Here is a 26,224-nt window from a genome sequence, read left to right as displayed (position 1 = left end):
TTTCACCAAACACGCAACACATAAAAAATACAAAATATTCAACTTTTTTAAAAACTGAAATGGCAGTAGAAACCAAATTACTAGCTTACACTATTTCAGATTAAATTTTTTTAAATCCCCCGTACTTTCCACAGGTTTCAAAACTGTAGAAACAGATATAAAAGTTTAGTTGTGAGAAACCAAACTTTCCACCCCCCCCCCCCCCAAAAAAAAAAAAAAACAAACAGAACACAATAAAACGTATTGCAAGAAAATGAACATATTAAATTATTATCAGCCCAAACTCATAATAGGTATATTCAATCTCAGTTAAAAAACTTTCAAAATGAACCAGGGACTAAAGTTTGGCATAGAATCAAAAAGATTAATATTAACAATGTATTATAAGTAATTGAGTGAAATAAAAAATTCAACACTGATAACCTCTGAAGTTTACCAGGACAATTTTTTTCTTCATACCTACCCTGTTACCATTTCTGAAGATATTATACTTTAAATATATAATTATATAAATAAAATTACAAGTATTGATATTGGAAACTTAGTTTGTAAAACAACCATTTAACAGGTAGTACTAGAATAGTTCAACACCATAGTTAATTTATTTTAATTTATTGTACACCTACTTTTTTTTTACCCTTGACACCCGGATTCGAGAAAATTGGGATTCGACCCACCACTTTTCATAACCTACATATACAAATTCAGTTAGTTTATTATATAATATATTTTTAAAAGTACAAAATAAGATCCCAGAGAGTACTAAACACTTCTTTTTACTCATTTGATAGGACTGGCAAGTTGTTACTCATGAGGACAAGATTTCTCAAATTATCAGGCATTTTATTCCACTGTCCTGCAGGAAAATTATTTGTGCTGCAGCAGGAGCGTACACAGGGGGAAAATATCCCCTCTTCCCTTTTAAACAAATAATAAAACAATCTATCATTCCCCAACAGTGAAAAGAAAGTATTTACAAGTGGTTCTATTCCCCCACCCTCTACCTAAAATTTAATTCTGAATATGTTCCTTGCTGGTAAAAAATTGGTAAAGTATACAGCACACAATGTTTCAGTTAGATTATAGACATATAACTAGAATTGTGTTATAAATAGAGACAAGATTGTACGGTGAACAGCGATAAACCAAACTGGAAATTGAAGTCAATATATAGCAGAACACAAAATGCAGTGAAATTAACCTGAATATTCTCATTTTGTTTAATAAAAATATAATTAATTTCATCAACCTTTTGTTTAGACTTTCATTTATAAACCTAAAATTTTATTACTAATTTTATTAATTTTTACGTATGTTTCCCTCTGAAGTATATAAAAGCAGTTCATAGCTGATATCCTACAAACATAGCTAAAGGCCTACAGTGATACAACAAAAGGAAACATATAAGTATAGTGTTTTGGATTTTTAACACTGCATATTGTTTTTTTTATTCATATTGACAATATTGAAATAATAAGGCAGTGACAAAAAGTTAAATTTATTGGCCACAAAAGAAAAAAAAACTTCCTAGTGTTTATAAATTCATGTATGTTCACTCATGCCAACACCACCATATCTTGTTTTGATATTAGAGTAATTTTATATTAATGCACTAATATCCAGACACTGCAGTACAGTAGAGCACCCCTCAACCGGAATCATTGGGGGGAGGTCTATTCCGGTTATGGGAAAATTCCGGGTAAGGGGAGTTGCGGTAGGGAGGCAAAGAAAAAAGCCATTACATGCTGCACATATTAACTTATATGTATAGCCAAAGTTGTACTGTAAATATTTTCCACAATTATAAAAACATACAATAAAAAATATGTTGATCTACATACATACTGTTTTCAAAACGTGCCAGGTCGTAAAACTCCGGGCTGGTTGAATTACCTTCATTCTAGCAAGCTGGCAAGTGGGTGTTTCTTATCTCTGTGGGTGGGTGCGTGCGTGATGGAAGAGGATGATGAAGAGGGTTCGGGGGAGGTAGTAGGCATACAGCTGCAGTATTGTGTTACCTCTGTGTTGACGTGCTAGTGATTCACACTTCCTGGAAGAGTGTATAGTCACTGCCATGCACAGTTTACATTTCACATACACAAGTATAACACTCCAAGCATCTCGTTTAAAAACACAGAGATGGAGAAATTCAGGTAAATGTAGACTGTTTAACCATATATTAACATATAAATATGTACATAATACATATTTGTACACTAAATTATTGTCTACAAACTGAAAGCATCACACGTTGGAAGTAAATGTTACTCGCTATCACGTGTCAGCGTGTGTAGTGGGAGTCGGTGCACATACTCTTGGGCCGGCCGGAATTTTCCATTTACTTGACATAGTGAAACAATAAAACTACATATAGCATAAACATCTTCAAAGTAATTCACGTCCGACGCGAAAACCAGCGGTGTATTTACGCAATGCACGGGAAAGACAGGCTATAAATAGCTCTCTGACAGACGTGTGCGGGTGCGCATACAAGACATGTACAGTCAGGCAAAAGCAAAAACTCCTCGTTCCAGTGCGGAAATGTTTTGGAGATGTTTTGTAATACCGTATTTACTCGAATAATCGTCACCATCGCATAATCGTCGCACCTATTGTTTGAGGTAATGAATTTGGTATTTAAGATTCTCCCCATAATCGTCGCACCCTAATATATTGATGGCGACTGAGGCGCGAGGCGCGAATGGAACAGCCTGCTTTCATGTGGCGTGTGGCGCGATTGGAACAGCCGTAAACATAATGGAATAGCCTGCTTTCACGTGGCGTGTGGCGCTTATCATTGGTCCAACCTTGAGCGGCATGTCCTAATTGGCCGTGTGGGAGGAAGGAGTGTGTGTGGAAGATGAGATGCTGTGATGCCATTGTTTTATCTCGTTTGCATTGGAGTGGAAAGTACCGGTAATTGCAGAGTTTGAGAAAGTTCATTTAGTGAAAATATGGGTAAATACAATTCGTATATTGCCGCTTTCAAGTTGAGCGTAATCGCATTTGAAGAAGAGCACGGAAATCGGGCAGCGGAAAGAGACTTTTCAGTAAGTGAAAAACTTCTTCGTGACTGGCGAAAACAAAAAGACAATTTGAATAACACGTGACGACAGCGGCAACTAAGATGACGTTGACGTCCCAGCAAATGAATCTGATGCATCAGAATCTAGTTCAGACAATGAATAGATAAACTTGGTGAGTGTTCAGACTGAATGTGTTTTATACATGTATTTTGTTTATTGATTTTTTTGCAATTTGGTGTTTATACTATATTTTTATTTTGCCCAACTTTTTGTAACCAAAATTTGTTTTGTTTATCTTGCGCTTATTGTAAATAAATATTACGTATAGGTACCACGTACCTAGATATTAACTTCTTTAATTTAGCATTTTCAAGCGATTTACTAAAAAAATTTTTTTTTAAATTTTCCCTCACATAATGGTTGCACCTCACCTTTTTTTTAATATAAAATTTGGTAAAATTGCTGTGACGATTATGCGAGTAAATACAGTAATTTAATTTTTTTGGAAAATTAGTTCTGGATTATCGGGAGTTCCGTTTGTGGGAATTACGGTTGAGGGGTGCTCTACTGTATACTTTTTTTAGCTACACATTTGTCATATTTTTAACTTTTACTTACAGAAGAATTTTGAATGTTTTAGTTGCAATTTTTTGTTTAATTTACTCTCATCAATATGTTTTGTATTTATATTAAATGTACACATTTTAATTGCCTTACCACAAATTGTTGAAGCAGTGAACGTTATTGTGCTTGAAATGTACATCACTAGGAGCCAAAATTTTCTGTTTGCTTTCAAAATTCTATCCTTTTGTCTATGGGAGAGATTATTACTTTTTTAATTCCTCAGGGCTAGAGGGGGATGGATGGTATCTACAGCCCCCCCCTCCCCCCCAACCATACAAGCCACATGTTTTAGCTTTTAATGACAATAAAGACAAAATGCACTAATGACAATATTTGCTTTTTATAACACTATAAATTCTTGCCTCTAGTTATAACATTTATGCTAAATGAGAATTTATTTCCAAAACGTACTCACTCTTCGTTCACATTCCAACTGAATGTTGACATTTTGTTTGTATTCAAGGCCTCCCAAGCTCTCAAACGTGGACGCACCTGGCTTGTTCAGGTTATTCACAAAGAACTCTATTTCGAACTGTGATGGGTTTGTAGCCCTGCAAACAAAGCATCATGCTTACTACAAATTGTGCAGTGAAACAACTTAATTTCAATTGAATGAAATATAGTGGTACCCTGCCATAACATCTTTCAATACCTTTGTGGATACAAATGTTACGTCAGGAAAAGATCCGAAGAGAAATCAGTTTCAGAAATCATGTGAAAATAATTCAATAAACTGGAGAATGTTATGACATGGTTCTACTGTAATTAGAATGGGTAGGATCAATCCATGAACTATTTTATCAATATTTATTAATGTTATTCTATGAAAAAATGCACATTAAATGATTTCAGTTTGAATACACACAAATGCACATTTATGATGCCAGTTTATCAATATTATGAACGTACAAAATTCTAGATTATTTCGAAATGTAAAATATATTTCTTGATGGAGTTCTGCAAGTTCACTTATGTTATTAGGTTATATTTCACATGTAGATACACAAGCTAAAAATTGAACACAAAATAAATGGGAGAAGTTTCTAGAGAAAAAACTTCTCTCCACCACAAAGGATATAAAATTCAGAATGTTGAAAACACTAGAAGGCATCTGGACTATGATTAAGAAAGATACAATATCATTTGTAATTTTACAAGAAACATTTTTGTAAGGAAATATTAAACAGCATGGGTTCAGGATAATAGGTACAACTTTGCTGTCACGAAAGAACCATCAAAAAGAGCTTGATACAACATGGATTATGTTTCAAAACTAAACTCTGCACGATTATTAATTTAGGTGGTGCTGACATGCACTACAGACCCAATGTAAAACAACTATTAAAACCAGTCTGTCCAGCTTTCACAAGCTGCCCCCCCCCCCCCCCCAATTAGTAGTTACACCAAGAGAAATATTGTTACAAAGAGTAACAATATTAACTGCAATCTGTGATGATTAAATGAAGCGAATCAGGATAATCAACAGTCATAATAATAAGCGAATGACAAACACCATTATCAGAAATTGCACTACAGTAAACTTGTCTAAATTAAGTACCCACAAAAAAAATATGTTTGAATTATGGTTACTACTGGTTGATTTCTATTCATTATAGTTGGTTAAGGGGTGGTGGTATGTTAATGGAAAGGTGACCCAAAGCATTTTGATGGGAAACATGGGAGTACTCTGAGAAATACCACCAATTCAAGGCAACCGCCACAAAGTTTTCCGCTTGTGAAATAATTAAGTTTGAGCCTTTCAGGAATTGAACCCAGCGCATCTACGAGGAATTCAAGAGGCCTGGCCAATTAACTTGTAACTGGTAATATAGAAGTGTTGATACTCCACTCCAGTGACTCAAGTACAATTTACAATGGCAGGAATCTTAGCACATTTAGGCTTTGTTAATAATCTAGAGCATCTAGGTTTACGTTACAAACTGCAATTATTACAAGCTATCTGGTAAACTAGCACTAGTGTAACTTTTTCTAACTCTAGGTTAATTGATGAGTGACAAATTCCGATCAACGAACATTAAAACCAGGGGCAAGGTGGATTGTGGTTAAACCAAAATAGCACCAAAACATGTAATAATAAGTCTCACAGTAACAAATGGTTTGTACCCTCTTGAGGTATGAAAAATTAAGGAGTTTTTAAGGACACCTTTACTTCACTGCCTTCACCACTATCAACAGGTAGAAAACTATTTGTGTATCACCAAATCCCTCAAGAAAAAACAACAATGTTTTAAAGTCCATGCACAAACAAATAATTTTGTTGCTTAGTTCAATTATTACAGATGAGCCTTTAATGTCCAGAATTATCTCTGTAATCAGCAACCCTAACATTTAATTTGATCACTAATTACATTTACTTTTATAAGTTCAAAGTAAGGCAGTAAAAATACTAATTTTTAGTTTAAAGGTGAGACACAAAAAAAGAAAAACGAGTTCAAAACATTTTTTACATAGTATAACTTCTAATCACTTGGCTGGAAATTCACTTGCTGCCAAGTCGGAAACAAAAGAACATTAAAATGTCTGAATTTATCCTTTACTTACAATCAGTCTGTGTTAGCGAGTTTTTTAAAGGATTTTTAGTAAAATTTAAGGACTTTTAAGTGCCCTTATTCAATTGAAGATGAATTAAGGACAAGGATATTAAGGAGGCACATGAACCCTGTAACAAAATGCAAGCTAATAAAAGCATTTTACATGGAAATGTTAAGTTACAGAATCTACTCCATTTGAAGACATACCTTTGTGACACTTGAGCTCTGAATATAGGACAAAACTTAGTAGATTAAAAATTTTTACTGCCTTCCCTGCTTTACTAATATTTATACTAACATTAATGAAACATAACATATTTTCCAGCATTTAATACAAGAATTTTATGCCAGTTTGAAGAGCTTGAAGTTGCTACTCATCTTGCATGACAAGTAGTCTTAAGTGACCACCATGTAATTGTTGATTGAAGTGGACAGCCAGTGGTACTTGAGCTGCTATTGCACAGAGTTTGAATATGGTGTAGCTGACCTCGTCTTATATGCCAGAATACCACAGTAAATACTTTAACACTCAGCTGCTTGCCAATTTATTTAATTTACTTCCAAAGATACTATTAAAAAAAAGATTCTATATATTTTTATAAAATATTTCTTGTTTATTTTATTCTAAACACAAAATTGTGTAGAATGGAAAAAAAAAAAAAAACTTTGAGAGCATATTTAAGACAATTAAACTAATAGACCCGACTCAAATTATGAACTTTAAACTTTAAGAAAACTAAATCAAGGTAAAAATAAATCTTAAAAATCTCAAAATATATATATTTATCACCTAAACATGCTGCAGTATTTATCATGCCTACACAGTTCAAACATAAATTATACGTCATTATTTTGAACATTACCAAATACCCAAATCAAATAATACACACACACACACTCACACACACACACACACATCACTGAAACGCAGGAACTATCCTCATAATTAACAGCATTTTAAAACTTTTATAGATACTACACACATTGTAATAAACAAATAATACTTTCTACTAATTTTTTTGATTATGAAATCACAGATATACAGCCACACCATCATTGATTTGCTATAAATGTTTATAAAATTGGTTGAGTTAAATATCCAATTAAAATCCACATATGTATTTTTTATTCACTGAAATGATTTAAGATATTCTATCTAATTGCAAAATTAAAACTTGTAGCAAGTGTAAATATAGTTTTAATGAAAATTCTGCCTTTACTATACAGTTGAAAAAAAATATATCACAAATATCTACATATGATAGACACTATAGCACTAAGACACTATAGAACTAGGTTAAACTGTTAAGTTACACCTCAATAAAAACATTTCATACCTACTGGAAGATTATTGTTTACCAATTGTAACATAAATTAATGTTTAGTAATGCTAAAAATGTCATTTATTTTATATGTGTATCATACATTTAAGATTTTTTTTTTTAAAAAAATGCCAAAAATTTTTAATTTTTTTTTTTATAAAATGACACTACATCTTATACAAAAACAGTTCACATTGTACTTACTCTATACAAACTTGAATTTAAAAGATGAAAATATTTTATAAACACATACTGCACTGCACTTTTTCACTGTAAAGCTCTACTTATACCACTGAAAGCAGTATTAATAAAAAATAATATAAAACACTGACACGCACACACACCTCAAATGTTTAAAAATTGTGGATGCTACTGCAAACTCAAAAACTTGCGAATCAAAACTGATATTAGCGCACTCACTTTTCTTACAAAGTTTATACACAACGCTTTACACCGAGAACCAATGCTAAGGTCCCTGTACACTTCAGTTCACACTGCACTCGGTGGGTAGATCGAGAAGATGCCTAGCGCTTGCTCCCCTGCACCATCTTGTGCCTTCTTCCATGCAGACAGTCGAGCATCAAGGGTGACGACACCATCGAGAGAGCACGGTCATTCCGTGGCAGTAGTGCCGGTGGGCGGTCAAGTGCCGTTGAAGCGAGCTGTAGCTGGAAGAGGAAGTGGCGTGACCCAAAATACAGCATCTTTGGACTCGAGACAAATGTCGACTTCAGTTCTCAGACTGCAACATGCACAAGTATGTCAGTCAGAAAACCACGCACAACTCAAAGCAACACTTCCCTGCCTGCAAAGCACATGAAAGAACCAGGCGATGACTTTGCTTGCCTGTTTGTGCACTCAGAAAAACTACAATATCTTTGTTTTCAAGCAACGTTCCTCAGCACAGTTACTTCAGCAACAGAGTAACTCCCAAAAAGATAGTAAAATAAATGTCTGCTCAGTGGAAACTTAACCACACATGTTTAACAACCAAACTAACAACATACTTGAAACATTTAAAGACATGTCCTCGAAAATAAAACCTAAACACATTATGAATCCATGACTTTGTATTTATAATCAGTAAATTTTTAAAAACTTTATAGCACTATATTTAACTGGTAATTCTTTATTTTTACTCATGAAAAAGCTTCAAAAGACACATAAACATACTCAGAAATGAAAAAAAATACGAGCAGCAGAAAACAGACGTAGTGTTTCATTTAAAAGGCAGGTATGTAGACAGTGTAGCACCCATATTCAACTAAAAATATAATCCAAACAAGGAGTATTTTTCAGAATCAAGCCTCTTTCACAGAGTAGGGTCCATTGTGACATACAGTCATAAACAATGACAAGAACAAACGTGGCAGATGACAGTGTCTCTATTCCGTAATTAGTTTCTTTTGAAGTCTCGAAATACCAACAACCAACATGTTTTATTTTTTTCCACTTGCCCCACTGGCCACCCTGAATGTGCCCTTGGATCTCTACATTTTATTTAACGTACCTAATTTTTGGTCATTCACCTACCGATACTGTGGTTTCAGATTTTATATACTATGCAGGCTGTTTCTTTATACATATAAATACAGACTAAATATATTTATCAGCAGTTCCGAATAGATAACCATGCAACGTGCAGATTTACATGACCATAACAATTTAGATTTAATCCTCAAGTCATGACATACATTGCTTTGTAGGATGTAAAAAACACCTAAGATGATAGATGAATTCATAGAAAAGCCACAAGTAAATTATTTTTTTTTTCTATTTCCTTGTTAGTACATAGGTTTATTTGTAATTATTATTAATACAGTGCTTTATCAAGAATTGGCATTAAACTAGAATAGATAAATTATTAAATTTAACATTTTTACAATTGAAATTTAATTTAATATTTTAAACCAAAATATGTGAATCATTCACTAAAACTATACAAAAGAGTTCCCAAATTTAATGATCCCATCTCATCTAAAACGTAAAAATATGTAATATACAAATATAAAAATACACACACACATTACTTATGCACACCAAAACTTTAGTTCAGAAATAAATTAAGTCAAGTTTTTTATCAAATTTATTGACAAATGTTTTGTAACAGTAGGTCTTGCCACGTCACATCAAGTTTTTGAACCGGTAGCTTCAGAGACAATAAAAAATACAAGCACAACATTATGCCATAAAACACAATGTTAACTGCAGAAGTTTTTTAGCATTCATAAAAAAAAGACAACAATTTGTATTTTTTTACAAACAATGCATAGCATAAAATAGGAGTAGTCAGTGATTTTGGCCACGACAGCCTACTAACCACTTTTAAATAAACAATAATACCTCCTGGTTGTAACGGACTACAGTTTATGATGTGTAACATCTTAGCTCTTAGTATACATCACTTGGTAGGAGTGAATGGAATAAAAATGTGTAACCACGATGCTGCCATCCGAACCAAAGTTCATAGAGACAAAGGGAAACCTTTTAGCTTTAACCGTTTAATGAATTTTAACAAGATGGGCAGTATTTTAATAAAAACGTTTTTGTCAAAAATCAGGTCCAAAGTCAATTGCTCTGTAACTCAAATGATTTGATCGTTGATGTAGCTGCTCCAGCAGCAAATTCTGCTCAGGTGCGGCAACTACGTGTGGTCCGCACCAAGAAACGTAGTTGAAAACACAATTTGCGTATATTTATCATGTTCTAAATTATTTTAAGAATTTCTACATTAAATTTTGGGTCAGACTTTGTTTCATATTATAAGTTTATTTGCACCATGAGAACACATGAATTTGCTTGTTACCGAGGTTAGATGTTTACACATCACGGTGCGTAATGAAAGACTAGCTCACATGTTTTTGTTATTTAAATGGAAATATCAGTGGAATTTATTAACAAGGTTATTTTACATATTCTACTAACTTATTCATGTCCATTACGATAAAATTTTACTCTTTCACAAGGAAATGTGTTACAATTATTTCACTTTTCACAGCTACAAAGTTAACACTCAGATTACATAAGTTTTTATCTTTACATTTTCTCTTGAAGCCACTAAAATTCTCTCAGACTGTTTGGTATAGCTCAGAAATGAAGAAATGAAGTGTAGAGTTGGATGCCACGACAAACTGTACATAGTCATATTTTGAATCACACATTTGGTCTTGAAAAATAAATGCTTGCACAAGCACACACACTAACACCTATGTATAACTTCTATAAAATGCAGCAATATTCAGTGACGAAACTTCTCACACACAGCAATAACATATGTTGGAGCGACTTTGCAAATGCAGTAGTAATATTTTTTTAAGCAACTTCTCAGATGCAGCAGCAATATTTTTTGAAGAAACTTCTCAGATACAGCAGCAATATTTGGTGAAGAAACTGCTTAGATGTAGCACCAATGTTTAGCGGAACAACTTCTCAGATGCAGCTGCAATATTTGGTATAGTAAATGCTTAGCTGCAGAAACAATGTTTGGTGAAATCACTTCTCTGATGTAATGGCAACATGAGAAGCATACTCTCAGAAGTAACTTTTTCAGTCAAGCATCAACAAGGAAAATAACTCTGAAGCTATTGACTAATAATACATTTATTTCCAAAATATATTGACTGCTATTATTTACATCTAAAACCTCTTTTCTTCTAGTGTCTCTGAAATTATTATGTACTATACCTATCTATACTTGTGAAAGTATGCTTAACATTTTTACCCGAAAACACAGATAATCAAAAACACATGGACCAGTCTAATACAACCACTCAAACTGGCAGCAAAATTACAAAAAACAGACTATTCATGTCTTGACAGCTATATATTTCAATGTTACAACATTTTGCAAGATATAACAAAATTTTAGCTTTATATAAGTGATAACTTTATAAAAGCATAAAATAATATTGAAAAGTTTAGGAACCAGATGAAGGTGAAGTGAAAAAATATTAGGAGGAATGTTTTAACATAGTAAGATTTGACAAAAATTGCACTAATTTAAGACTTTTGAGAAGGGGAGAAAAACCATACAAGAAACTTCATGACAATTGTTATTTATATAATTTTACTGAGCGAGCCTATTACAGTGCGTTCTACCGCTGATAAGAGACATCTTCACAGCCCTGGACACTAAAACCGCAGGAGCAATTGAGATGGAGTTGCTTAAAAAAAAAAAAATTCCATTGATTGTGAACATCTTTCACAATTTTGACCTCCATCTACCTTTAACAGCAAAAAACTTTGCTGCATATCAACTTTTTGATGAAACACATTTTAGGATTTAAAAAAATTATACAACTTAAACTGGAGTAGTTTTGTCTTCAGATTTATTTGATGGCATCCAAAAACATGAATTTATTACAAGAACAGATCTAACAGCTATCTGTGTTTGCTAAAGAGAGAAAGCACCCATTTACTTACACACTGCAATCTAAGAGTGGAATGCTCTATAGCCATTTCGCACCTGCTGCTAATGTTACATGTTACACTGTAAGGATACCAAACTCCTCAGCATAAAAAATTAACCCTTTATTGCTGTTTTGCATGTTTTACGTTATCAAATTTTGAGAAAAAGTGATTTAAGTTAAAGAGATATCAAATCACACACCTTGAATAGGAAAATCCTAACTATTTTATTCAATATTGTTGAATGCAATATAATATTTACAAAATTTTATGAAAATTATTGAAATCAAACATTGTTAAAAATTTTGTTCCTTCAGCATTAACTGGTATCTTTGTGAAATTAAACAAGTGTGTTTATTTTTTAAAATATCTTCAGTAATTTCACCATGACCTGTCTATTTCAGCTTATAATTACTTTGATAGTTTATTTTAAATTAAAATTTTTAACATGTGACATGAAAATTAATAAAAATATTTTTTTTTAAAGATGTTTTGATGCATAAATTTGGATAATTGTGTAGCCTACCTAAGGAATAAAGCCATCTCTTAACTTTGGTGTGACAACAATTTAAATCAAAGCAATAGACACACTGAATAAATGAAAACAGTGTCCATGTACGTATACTAAAAGTTTAAAGGATAGTTGTCATTAGCGCCAACAGAGCACAGTACAATGCTCGCTCGCTGCGGTGCTCACCGGAATGCAGAAGTACAGCGATGCCACATCTATACTAATATTATAAAGCTGAAGAGTTAGTTAGTTTGTTTGTTTGAACGCGCTAATCTCAGGAACCACTGGTCCGATTTGAAAAATTCTTTCAGTGTTGGATAGTACATTTATCGAGGAAGGCTATAGGCTATATTATATTATCAATAACATTAGGGATCCTTACTAAAAGTCCAATTTAGAATCAAATGCGTTGGAGGGGGTTAGATACAACATGCAGTACACGTATGAAATGTGTGTTGACAATGCCGCAGGCGCTAGAAGTTTATTTCCTATTGCCTATTAACATTGTTGCCACGCACTAGATGCCTTATCATTCTTAATTTTCCCATACAAGTAAAAAACACCTGTGTGATATTAACAACGAAGCAATCAGAACCCTCATAAGAGTTCAATTAGTATTTAAATACTTTTTATCACTTTAAATCGCAAACCTAATCTATTGGTTTTTTTTCCCTCTCTCTGTGTTTAATTAGTTTTTTTCCCTTTTACTAGAATTATTTTTATTATTTTTAATTAATTTTCATTTTTCGTAACATCAATAATTTTCTTCTCCCGTTACAATTCTGACAAGGACTTGTATCTATATATATATAAACGAAATACCACTCACTGACTCACTCATCACGAGATCTCTAAAACTATACACCCGATTGACTTGAAATTTAGCATAGTTACTCATCTTGTGATGTAGACGCTCACTAAGAACAGATTCTGTGGATATCCAATCGCAAGGGGAGTTTCGGGGGCGTAATATATCAAAATTTCCAGTTTTTGGTAGGAAATCACCATGGCAATGGCTGTTGCTTTGTTGATGCTTCATTCGTCTCTATGGCAACGACTATTTCATTGTTAGTGCAGTCCTCATCACAGTTGAAATTTTGCGGGTACTTTAAATATCAAAAATTGCCCTTTTTTTTTTTCAAGTATATATATTTTACAGATTTGAAACTTCACAGTAATGTTCCTTATGTTACGCAGGATGACATTTTCCGAAAATTAGATCCCATGGGTGGTTAAAACCAGGCAACAGTGGGTACTTTGTCTGCATGAGAACAGGATTTTGCATTGTTCATGCCTTCTGCGTCTCCATGGCAATGGGCATCGCGCGGCAGTGGCGTACCCACAGGGAGGGGCATGTATAATGAGCGGCGCAAGAGTGATCTGCCTGTAGAATGTCGTAGCGAAGTACGGGTACATCAGTTGTACGTTGCATGCACGAGTCGGGAAACCATCGGTGCTATTCATTTTCTCTTCGGTACATACATCATTGTAATAAATTTTCACTGAATTTTTTTTATCTACCATTACTGTAAATGGGAGATGTGGCTTAATTTTTTTCCATTAGTATAGCTGTGCGAAGCTGGGTCGGGCAGCTAGTTGTTGATATTTTGCAGTTTGGAATCGTGGTGACACAGTGCATGCAATTTGTATGATTATTCGCAATGGGCAAGAGAAAAAGGTCTTACCACAGTTGTAAATGAAATATAGATAATTGAATCGATTTCTTCATACCAGAGAATAGAGAAAACAAGAAAGTGTACAACAGGGAATTTCACCACAGTGTACTACTTCTATTACTGTAATGGAATTAATTTGATAACAACGAACACATATAAAATTTTTGTGCTAATGATTTGTGTTTGTAAAAACTATTGAGAAGCTAAGTCTAGACTGGCTACCTCATGCAATCAATTCCACAATGAGTAAATAGTATAATAATAAACTGGGGGTACATTTCCCCTTGGAACCACCATGAATGGTGTTTGTGCACGCTATGCGTTATGTTCATGTCGTAAGAAAATCTTACCTAGCAGTAAAAATTCTCACTCAATCCTTCACTGGTGTCAATGGCATATCCAGCTTATAATGTGAGGGAGGAGGCATTTTTCGAAATTCAACATATTTGGTGGGGAAGAGGGTCCATGGTGTCATTCAATAATAAACAATAACAAAAAAATTAATTAAAACAATTTTTTTAAACAATAGTGTTTGATGATTACTTAACTCATTTTCTGTAACTACAGCTCTGCATTTTATTTTTTCTCCCAATTCTTAAAGAGGAAAAAAAGGAGGGGGGAACTGTAAACCCTTTGCCTCCCCCACCCCCACTTGGATTCTCCCTTGAATGGTGCCGTACCTAATTTATGAGCATCAAGTTAGTTTTCAGGTGTATCATAAACAACCATAAATTTGTATTCGCATAACTTTAGGATATCAGGCAATATTAGATGTTATGAGTACTGTGCATTTATGTACCTTTTGTGATTTACCCTCATGAAGTGTGAAGTATTCTGTTTCCTTTGTTAAATTAGTATTTATTACAGAAAAATTCACTAGTTTGATCTGTAAAGGTTCTGCAAATAATAATAGCATGGACAAGGACAAATCATGTTAAATAAAAATCAAACCAGCTGTCGTGGTACTTTGAAATTATTTCCAATTTGTTTTGGGACTTACAACAATCCCTAACTTAGCACAAATAATGTGTTCCCAAAAGTTTCCGTGTTATTCAAAATCGCGTATTCTGAAGCATTAGTCTCCATAATAGCAAGGTTAATTTACTTAATGTGTTCCAAAATGTGTCGGGAAATATTCATTATGTAATATAAATGCGTAGAATAACACTCAACGATAAATAAGTCACACCATTTATCTTTATAAACCTACCATTGAATCCTTTGTTTGACAAATATGACACAGGAGATAGGTGGTTATGTACTTCAAAATTAAAGCGCTTATCCGGTTATCACAGCTTGTTTCACACCAATCATGTGCCTGATATTTTTTATTATACCAATCATTTAACACACTTTTCCATGTGAATCATTTATACATTTCTGTTCCAGTGTCTATCTAATGTCAAATATACTACCGCTAGTACATCCAACAGTATCAGACATATAAACATTTGATAAGAGTCCTTATTTTGTATTTTGACTAAGGGGGTGGCTTTTAAACATATGTTTGTCCCAAGAGATTGGAGCGATACACTCCACCCATCTGAAAGACAACTGAAAGCTTCCTACTGCCCAACCAGTCTATATACAGAGGTGCCAACCTATCACCAAACCTTTCAGTAATATATTTGAAAAAAAATCAGTAATTTTCAGTAATTAACAAATTACCTATTACACCATTAATGACAAAATCAATTCACAACGAAATCGTACACAAGAAAACCACACACAAACTTATAGCACTAGAAATATAAAAAATTCAGCTAAACCAAATAGGCCTACATAGAAAGTTCAATTTAACTCACCTATTTGAGCAGATGAATGTCATTTTCAACTTAGGCCTAATAGTTTATGTACAATATCAATTTTCATATATAGTAACTTTCACATCAGTTTTTAATCAAATGGCGTGCACATGGATGCCCTCTTTTTTCACACAAAGGATAAGGCTAAGTCTGTCAAATCAATACACTTATAATCTTTCAACAACATGTGTAAAATTATATACAGTTAAAATTTGATGTCCCAAGAATTTCACTCAATTATGGCGATTTTTGCAACATTTTGTTAGTTGCTTTTTTTTTGCTCGAACAAGCAGTTCTTTGCTGATTTTCTGTTCGTAACATACTTTCCCGCTAGCCATCATGTGAACCTTTTGCATGATTAACGACTCTAACAATTTGGAGCCTAATGTAGAATGGAATTCTGTTTTGTTCTTCCTGACTATGCTGAATATTCTTTCACAAAAGGCATTACTGTGAGGCATGCACAAAACTGCTAACATTACTTTTGGGAGAACACTGAAATTAGGCGCACCATCAGCAGTTTTCATATTCATGATTAAATGCCATGAAACATCCATTCTGTCACTATTGAGAATTTCTTGAGGGAGGTTCTCTGCTTGATACCTGGCAAACTCAAGTTCCAAATTGAACGTTTCCTCCTCACTTAGCAAGAAACTGAATTTCTTACGGGAAAATTCCACAGTCATGTGTCATGTTATCCTGCTGATTAAAATCTGCAACTGCTGCATGAATCAAGATTTCAATGTTGAGTAGAAATTTGTCCACAATGTATTTACAGGCTGACTGAAAATATTTCCTGACACTGTTGTAGAATACAGTAATATTTTCTTCACTTAGTCCTACACTACTGTCTTTCATGTAGGACCTAGTTTCGAAGCCAATCACAAGACTGTCATTTTCTTTTTGTGATTTTCTGTTGCAATACTCTACTGCCAAGACACTGTCAGAATTTCTGATGGCTTCAGGCTTAATAAATCTTACATACAGTTCACTTAGCAAAGATAGGAGTTCAACGCGAAGAACACGAATAAGTGGGTTCTCATTCTGTAGCAAAACATTAACCTTTGTGAACACTGGAACAGTACTCGCAAGAAAAAGACAGTACAACTTCGTAACTGGTGAAGAAATAGCCTTTTTAATCCTATCAAATCTACTATTGGAGGAAACAGGCTTAGTCTTGCTGACTGCAATCTTTTTTACTGGTCGCCGGTCGGTCATTGGTTGAACCATGTTTCTTGAGTTTACTTGATTTAGCAGATTGACTGCTGGAGGATTTGTGGCTCACAATTTTTTCTTTTGAAATCAGTTTTGTAGGTTCACTTGTCTTCGATTTAGGACACATTCCCAATTTATTAGATGATATAGACATAACACTTGCAACAAGCTACTCACTGGAGTGGGAGTGGAACATATTTTGGCGTACAGTTGTTTCCAGCTGAGTCAAAAGAAGAAACTGAAACAGCCGACACCCTAGCTGGTAGTGTTTTGTCACCAAGGATAAACGTTTGTAATGTAGGCCACTGTTCTAAAAACCTGTCAACACAATTTTTCAGTGACAGCCATCTAGTGCTGGTACGTTTCAATATTTTATGGGTTGCTGCATCACAAAGAACTTGAAACTGTTTCAATTTCTGATGACGCATAGCACTTTTGACCAAATAATAATACAGATCTATTAATAAATCTTCAATAGAAACAGGTAACTCATTAGCTGCTTTCTGTGCAGCTATATGTATTAGGTGACATGCACATCCTTGTATGAAAATAGGATTTTCCTTAGTAATAAAGGTAGCGGTTCCTTAATGCAGGCCAGTCATAGAGGAGTATCAGTAGCAAAGCAAATACCGTTGCTCCATTAAAGGCCTTTATTATGCAGCTCTTCATTTAGGAATTTGAAAATATTTTCCCCAGTATTTGATATAACACAAACTGAAGAGCCAAAACTTCAGGAACTATTTTCCCTAAATCAGATCTGTAGGCTGTAACAACTATCAGGTACAGAGTTTCCTCACCAGCATTATAACTACCGTCGGTAGCGATACTAAAAGCTGACTTCACCGCATTTCTCACGATTTCCTCTTGGAAAGCCTCTGCAAGTGTCTGGATTACAGCTGTAGTCTTGGTTTGTTTGCAGCAGTATTTTTCAATAATTTTTGAATCTGGACACATTGCCTTTAATAACGGGCTCACGTGGTCTGCTACGGCAAGCGGTATGTTATGTTCCACTAAAAACGTAGCAAAAAACACTTCCGCATTTGTTGTAGGATTACTCTTAAAAAAAGAAGTTACAGGCGTGTTCAAAGCTTTCAATTTAGAAAATTCGACATGTTTTTTGCTATTTACGTGACGCCGGCAATTGTCCTTCCTGCCTTGTACGCTAAAGTAACATTTACACAAATCACCAAATACATGTTGTTCTGATACACTTCAGGCACTTAAAGATGTCCATAACTGCGAATATATTGGACGGTATTTCTGACCAGTTTTTGGTTTCGAATTCATTGTCGAAATTTAGAATTTTACGCGCACATTTTACTTTAACTTCACTTGTGTGGCTAACAAAAACAAACAGAACAGCAGCGCTACCGCAGTGGCGCAGCATAGCATTCCGCGGAAGAAGCAACTCGAGATAAAACAAACAAAGCCGGGCGCATGCACTGAGGCTGCTTCAGAGTAATGTCTGTTGTTTTCGCCACACGCCACACTTAGGGTAGATACGTTAAACCTATTGTACATCTTCGGGCAAATGCTCGTTAGCTGACAGCAGTTGCCACTAACGGAATGTTGTTATATCTATGGCAATTTGTGATGTCACGCAACTTGAACAATAACAAGCACAAATGCTGAAAGTAAGATTTATGATTTTGAAAATAACAAATTCCGTAGTTTTACAGGAGCAATCGTAATTTCGTAATAAAGCACTATTATTTGTATAAATTATGGAAAATTCGTAGTACTTGGCACCTCTGCATACAGACCAGATAAGTGGTGGGGGATGTAGAGTTTGACATGCTCTACCATAATATATCAATGAAATTAAGATTTGGCTAAGTGACAATTATCAATGGGTGAACCATCCCCTTAAACTGTCACATAAAAAATGTTTCATGTAAATTATCCTGACTAAATTGGGTAACCTAAATAATTGTGAATAAATGTATTCACATAGATATGTAATTCAGTAAAGTTACCGGGATTTCCTCATTAGCCTTCTCCCATCAACCGCTGCCCAAAAAATATTAAATCACCTGTTAAAATTCCTTTATAGGGAATCCAGAAGCATATGCAGAATTGCATTGCAGGGGGGAAGTGGTAGGGTTAGAACTACTTTACCAGATGGTTTGCTTTTAATTTCTTTCCTTTTATTGGTGAGGATAAATTATCATAAAATTTTTGTAGGATGGAGAATTTGATCATTCAAAAATCAGTGAACAGTTCAATATTACACAAAAATTAAGTAACAGCAAATAGAACACAATTTTAATTCATATAAATAAATTATTAACTTACAATAAAATTATTTAGATGCTAAGCTGTAATAAAAATTAAGTTACAAGAGGCATTTCAGGGTAGTGTATACATACACAATACATCAATGAAAACAAATTACATATTAGTTCCAGTGTTTTTGTTTGATGTTGCCTATGGTCATAAAACCATTTTGTTCATTATTTTTACAGATACCAGTGTATGTCATGAACCAAACAAGTGAGATTAGTTCTGATACAATTAAGCAACAGTGGCAAAATTACTTTGATTATTTATTGTACGATTCCAAATGCCAAATAAAATGCAAGTTTACTATTGTGCTTATGAATGCTATTACACCACCTTTAAGAGTTATGAATTTGTAAGTGCTGATAATGGTGCATTTTCAATCACTTGCATGTACCGACTTAAAGTGTAGTGCTTTCTTTGGAAAAAGTTTGTCAAGAACCACTTCAGCAGACTGACTACTGCAATAAATTTTGGAGACAGGAAAATAATACAACACACCCCCCCCCCCCCCCCTTAAAAAAAATTGGGATCTCACCCAGCTATGATTCTTTCATTACAACATGAGTGTTGTAATGATGGTCAGGATGCCTTCAGAAAGTACTAGATAAAGAGTTTTAATAGAAAATGAAATATTTTGTGTATGTTAAACAGGAAAAATCTAATAACCCCAAAACTTATTAAGAGGGATATTAGATAAATGGCATTGGAAACTTTTTGTGTTATATTATTCTTCTATTAGGCAGGTAAATGTCTTTAGTCGGTTTATCTGAAACACGTTTTACTGTACCTAATTAAAATAATACCATCTTATTAGTAGAGTTTAATTTCTAGTACAGAAGACTAGTAAAACACTAGGGTCAGGTGGGGTGGATATGATACAAAAAACCAAACTTTTTGAATATTATTTTAACTTAGAGCACCACAACACTGAGAAAAATTACGCACATTTCTTAGGGCTTTAGAAACCTAACCCTAACTCAATAAAAATTTAGATTAATTAGTTAGATTGATAAAAAATAAATTTAGTGTATCATATTCACCCTGCGATTGGGGGGAATATGATACACAAGTGGGGTGAATGAGATACATCATTATATCCTACTTCCTAGCAACGCTATCAGTGTGGTGGGGTACGTGTGAGACAGGTCAAATACAAGTTTATCACCCACAAAAATTTTTATGATAATCATTTTAGTGGTCCTCGAGTTCTGACATAAAATATGAAGTCATGTTACAGAGTGAATATTTTCCCTCTATATTAAAGAAACACACATTTTGTCACAGTACGTAAATGTGACTAGTGACTAGTCAAACAAATTCTACATACAATTTTGATCATTTATCCACGTACTGTCCAATTATTGAACGATCTTCTAAGTCAACAACAAATTGAAGAAATACTGTGGTCCTAATAAAGATTTTCTCTCTATCTATAATAAATATAACAATAGCAAAGGAATAAAAGCAGCTTAAAACAAACTAAAATATGGAATGCTTAGAAATACACAGTTCTACATGTGATGTTAAATTATTCATATTACTCTAAAACATAAACATAGGGGCCTACATAGAATAAGTTGTACAAATTGGAGTACAACAATTTGTTTATGTTCAGGTTTACCAACATACAGAAATAGCTTTAAGGTAAAAAAAACAAAAAAAAACAAGGTTTTAATGACAACGTACATTTCAAATTCAGCAGTGGAAAATATAAATATTAAGCACTTTTTTTTATAAAACTACCTAAAATTATGGTATCACATTCACCCCATGCTGTGTATCACATTAATCCCATGTTCTGTATCATATTCACCCCAAAAATTTAGGCAGCAATAGTAACTAAGATATAAATGTCAAGACTATCTCTCTAAGCATTAAAACATAGAGGATACTTTCCTGCACCATTTAAAACTATAATTTTGAAGCTATTTTCTATGCACACAAAGATATAACAAAAGTTGCTGGACCTAGACAAGAAATTTTTTTTTGGTCGAATTATTTCTTGCTTGAGACTTTTTCATTTCCTATAAAATGTAGCTAAATGTTTATAACATTCATTATAGAATGCGGACGTATAAAGAAGAGGCAAGCAAATGTATTTTCTTCAAATTTTTTGTATAGCAAAAAGTAATTTTTTTTTAATGTATCACTTTCACCCCAAGTTTTACACACAGTGTTACATACACGCCACCCAACCCTACTTTTTTTTTTTGCAATCTATTAGAGATAATGAGCAATAATTTAAATTTTTAAATGCACTAAAACCTTTCATAAAAATTCACTAGTAATAGTAGGCCTAATAAAATATAAATTAATAAAAGCTTAACTACAGCTTGTAATAATGAAAAACAGTGACAGCAGGTCTTATAAGTCATCAATTCTATGGATTACTTAAGACTTAATTTTTTAATTCATAATAAATATGATTTAACATAATTATATTATGAATTATGCCATCTCTTTCAGAAATGCTTACCCAAGACGTACTCCACCAGGAAAGTCTGCTTTCACACGGGCTCCCAAAGGTATAATGCGTACTTCACTAATTACAACTGGTTTCGGAAACTGCACTAGATCCAAATTTAATTCCTGGAACCAAAATTACATTTATTTATTATACCTTTGTTATACCTTCATTACACATAAACAAATGTTAATATATTTTGCCAGTAAAAAAACATATAAACTTCAAAGTACATAATAGTGGTACAACCATTGAATCAACCTTACCATTGATCAAAAACATAATATTGATTCTCATTTCAATACTACATTGCCCACAACAAGATAGCATAACTTCCAAATAGGAAAGGAACATAATTCACAAATACTGCCCCGCTGGCATCTCAGATGTGTTAAATGACATTAAAAACATGGCCATATTACTGAAATGGTAAAAAGAGGAGGGGTTGAAACCAAGAAGGGAGGAAGTGCAGACAAAGAGGTAAGGGGTAAAGCTAAGTAGGAAGGAGGTGAAGCCAAGTAGGAAGGGGGTGAAGCCAAGTAGGAAGGGAGTGAAGCAAAGAAGGTAGGGAGTAAGCCACGAAGGTAGGGAGTGAAGCCAAGGTGATAGGATGTAAAGTCAATTAGGGATAGGATTGGATATGCAATACCAACCTTTTACCCAAATATCTCTATGTATAACAATTTTCATGGCGATCAATTAAATGGTATACAAGTTGTGCTGCAGCATCATCTATTCTAGCTGCGAGTTAAAAAAAATGGATAGCATAAAAACATTCTCCATTAAAATACCCTTCTGTATGCCAACTTTCATGACGATCGGTCAGAAAATGTCCGAGTTTATCAACGTCATAAATACCAACATCAATTATATATATATATATATATATATATAGTGCCTATGTGTGTGTATGTGTGTGTGTATATACTTATATATATTATTAATGCAACCAACTTAACCTAACCCACCATTCTTAAAATATACGTGAATTTGTAATAACATAACCATTCGTTAAAATGGTAAACTAGCAGGTTTGTTTTACTTGCAGTTTCTTTGCTACATATGGGTTGTAAGAAATAGGAACCAATAAACCTAGGCAAAAAAAAAAAAATTGCAAAGAGAACTACTTGAGATTTGCTTTTTATTTTTACAAGGCACAAAAGCAGATTAGGCTGAATGTGAAATAGATTAAGGTAATACGTACTTAATGTGGTGTTACAAATGATGAGAACTCAATCAAATTAATTGTTGAATATGTTTTATTGTGAGCTAGCCAATGTGAATATACTCCACATAACCCGAAGTAAATAAGTTAATACATGTCACAAAAATACTATGGTCATAATATCATGAGATACAGAAGTAGTTAATTGTGCCAAAACAACCAGCAGACAACTTGCCTCCTCAAGTAAAATGGCCTTTCACCATACTGTTTCTGGTAAGTAAAATTCGCAAGGGCACCCCAAAAAGTTAAAAGGACAAAAAGAGACTTTGAGTAAAATTAACCTATGGTAAATATCTTACGTCATGGCTTTTCCGTAAAGTAAAAATAAAATTACGAAAATAAAATTTTGCAACATTAGAGACATTCCTGTATTTACCTTGAAAACAATGTTAGTAGATTTCCCCTAGTTTCTAAGAAATTACAGTTTTTATCTCACATTTCAATGCCTATGCATTGTTGGTGCCACCGCGATTAATTGTTTACCTGAGTCAGTTTGTGTGTATGTTTTGATGAACTTTATTCAAATATTGTGAATGGTCGATTAGGTAGGGTTAACTACATTAAAAATACTTTCAAACATTGTGGACGGTTCGTTGGGTTAGTATAGCTACATTAAAAAAAACTAAAATATTTTTTTGGTGCCTTTGGAATTACCAATTTTGAATGTGGCTATCCTTACTTAACCAACCATTCACATGATTTCACAGTATTTTTAATGTAGCTATACTAAACCAAATAAATGTCCACAATATTGTGAAGTATTTTTTATGTTGATATGCTAACCCAACCAATTGTTCACAATATTCTAAAGTAATTTTTAGAAAACTTTCTTAAGGCCGGGCTACATTCGCAATAGCACGCAAACAGCACAGATGCACAGAAGTTCAACATACACTATTAGATATGAGCTGCCACATTGGCAAATAGCATGCGCACAGAAAAATAGCACAGGATCGGCGCACAGAAAGTTCATTATCTTTTAACTTTTAGGTTATTTTCTGTGCGCGACCCTGGTGGTAGCCAATCAGCAAACAGTTTATGTACTACTCTAGTGGGCTTATAAAATAACAATTGTCACAAAAGTATTGGTGCTGTTGACTTGAGTGGTTTGTTATTGTTTTCAAACACACGATAACAAAAAAATGGAAGGCACATTTCATAGCTGTAATAGAAAGTAAAAATATTTTGTATGACAGGGGATCCGCAGGATACAAACATGAAGAAGCTAATTAAATGCTTGGAAGTCCGTGTATGAATGTGTTAAAGAAGGCGGATTTGATATTTATTGTCATTAGACACAGGGTGCAATAGACATTGTCATTGAAAATACATAATAATAATAATAATAATAATAATAATAATATAAAGGTAAATATGTAGTTTAGCGGTATTTGCGAAAAAAATGTTAAAAATCTGAAAATACTTTTATTATATGCTCTTTCACTTCCTCTTTTCATTAAACCCGACGGAGATAAGAAATTCCAAATACTTAAGGAGATATCGCTGTTCTTATTTTGCATACCTCCTAAAGTATTTGGAATTTCTTATCTCTGCCGGGTTTAATGAAAAGAGGAAGTTAAAGAGCATAGAATAAAAGTATTTTCGAAATTTTTAATTTTTTTTTTTTAACAAATATCGCCCAACTATGAAAATTAAAAAATTTGATCAGAAAGTATTTGGAATTTCTTATCTCCGCCAAGTTTAATGAAAAGAGGAAGTGAAAGAGCATATAATAAAAGTATTTTCGGATTTTTAACATTTTTTTTCTCGCAAATACAGCTAAACTACATATTTACCCTGGTTTTATAGCTATGTACATTATTTCTTAAAATTAAGTTTTTTTGAATGCTTCCGGTATTCTTTTGTGTTGTGTTATGTTGTGCATGAATGTAGCATCAAGCTCTGTGCGTGTGTGCTATCGGTGTGCTGTTTGCATGCTATTGCGAATGTAGCCCGGCCTTTAATTCAACTACAGTACAAGTGAACAAAGCATTCATATTTCACTACAACTACAATACACCGTCATAGTAACTACTTTAATTATAAAATAATACCTCCGTTCACTTAAGTTCTCCAAAATAAACACAGAAACCCGTTTGAGTAAACGATAAATGGTGTCCGCACAATACATGCACAGGTATTGTATGTAATTCCAGTTAAAAGTGTAAATACAGGAACGACAATCGTGTTGGAAAATGATTTTTTTCCTCGTAATTTTATGTTAACTTTGCAAAATAGTCGCGACGTAAGATATTTACTACTTAAGGTTATCTTAAAAAAAAGTGGATCTCCTTCAAAATAATTATAAAATAAATATATTTTAATAGTGTATTATATCCATTACTATACTAAAATTTATAATGATAATTAAAAAGTTTAATGCATCAATATGCAAATATGGCTTAAAAAATGACAGTCAAAACCAAAACACCGTATTTTACCACAATTCAATAAACATGCCATGGCTACCGTACAAATGTACTATTTAACATAATCTCTGTCACGCACAAGCTTTACATCCCATGCTAACGTAAATAAAAACCGGACATATTAAAAGCGAAGCTGGGCGGGAGGTCACTCAACGAAGCTAGATACTTAATTTGCAATTACAGGAGAACGCACAAGGTTTGTAATGATTCTATTAACAATATAAATTAAAATTTTACACGTACACCATAAAATCGATGTGCTACTTTTACTAACCTCTGAACTTTCGTGCGAAAATGTATCGAAAAACAGCAATTCAGAACTGTCAGCCATTATGCGCGAGGAACCACAGAGAAGAGCTACATAGAGTAAAAAGTATACAGAAAACTGTTTATACCACAGATGAAATAAAAGGTAGATGAACTTAAAATTCACTCTAAATCACAATAGATTACATTTGTGTACCCTAAACATTATATAGCGATTGATCAAAATATACAAAACAAGGGTTCAGCACTGGATCAAAAGTTAAATGAGATCATGGAGTTAAGAATTTATGGAGTGGGTATGTGTCAGGAGGTGGTAATGTTTTCATAATAAATTACATGGTGAGTAAAACCATTCCCCCCCCCCCCCCAAGAGCTAATATACCATCATATTGGTTATATGCCCAAAACATTGTAGTGT

The 26,224-nt window shown here is 33.5% G+C and overlaps 1 protein-coding gene across 4 annotated transcripts in view; it reads right to left on the bottom strand.

The window, feature by feature from the left end:
* The window catches only part of LOC134541210 (protein virilizer), a 142,652-nt gene extending 116,758 nt beyond the window's left edge, over positions 1-25,894 (bottom strand). For 3 of the 4 annotated variants that reach the window (XM_063384461.1, XM_063384469.1, XM_063384478.1), the window contains exons 1-3: positions 25,814-25,894; positions 21,898-22,010; positions 4,066-4,201 (exon numbers count right to left, since the gene is read on the bottom strand). In XM_063384461.1, the coding sequence (XP_063240531.1) occupies positions 4,066-4,201; positions 21,898-22,010; positions 25,814-25,870 (306 nt within the window). In that variant the 5' untranslated portion in view covers positions 25,871-25,894. Of the gene's footprint in view, positions 1-4,061; positions 4,202-21,897; positions 22,011-25,813 lie in introns of those variants that run through there. The other variant, XM_063384488.1, reaches the window with a different exon arrangement.
* Positions 25,895-26,224: the final 330 nt, after the last annotated feature.

This window comes from Bacillus rossius, chromosome 1, assembly GCF_032445375.1.
Source record: "Bacillus rossius redtenbacheri isolate Brsri chromosome 1, Brsri_v3, whole genome shotgun sequence".
NCBI lineage: Eukaryota > Metazoa > Arthropoda > Insecta > Phasmatodea > Bacillidae > Bacillus > Bacillus rossius.
This window is presented reverse-complemented; position numbering and strand designations above follow the sequence as displayed.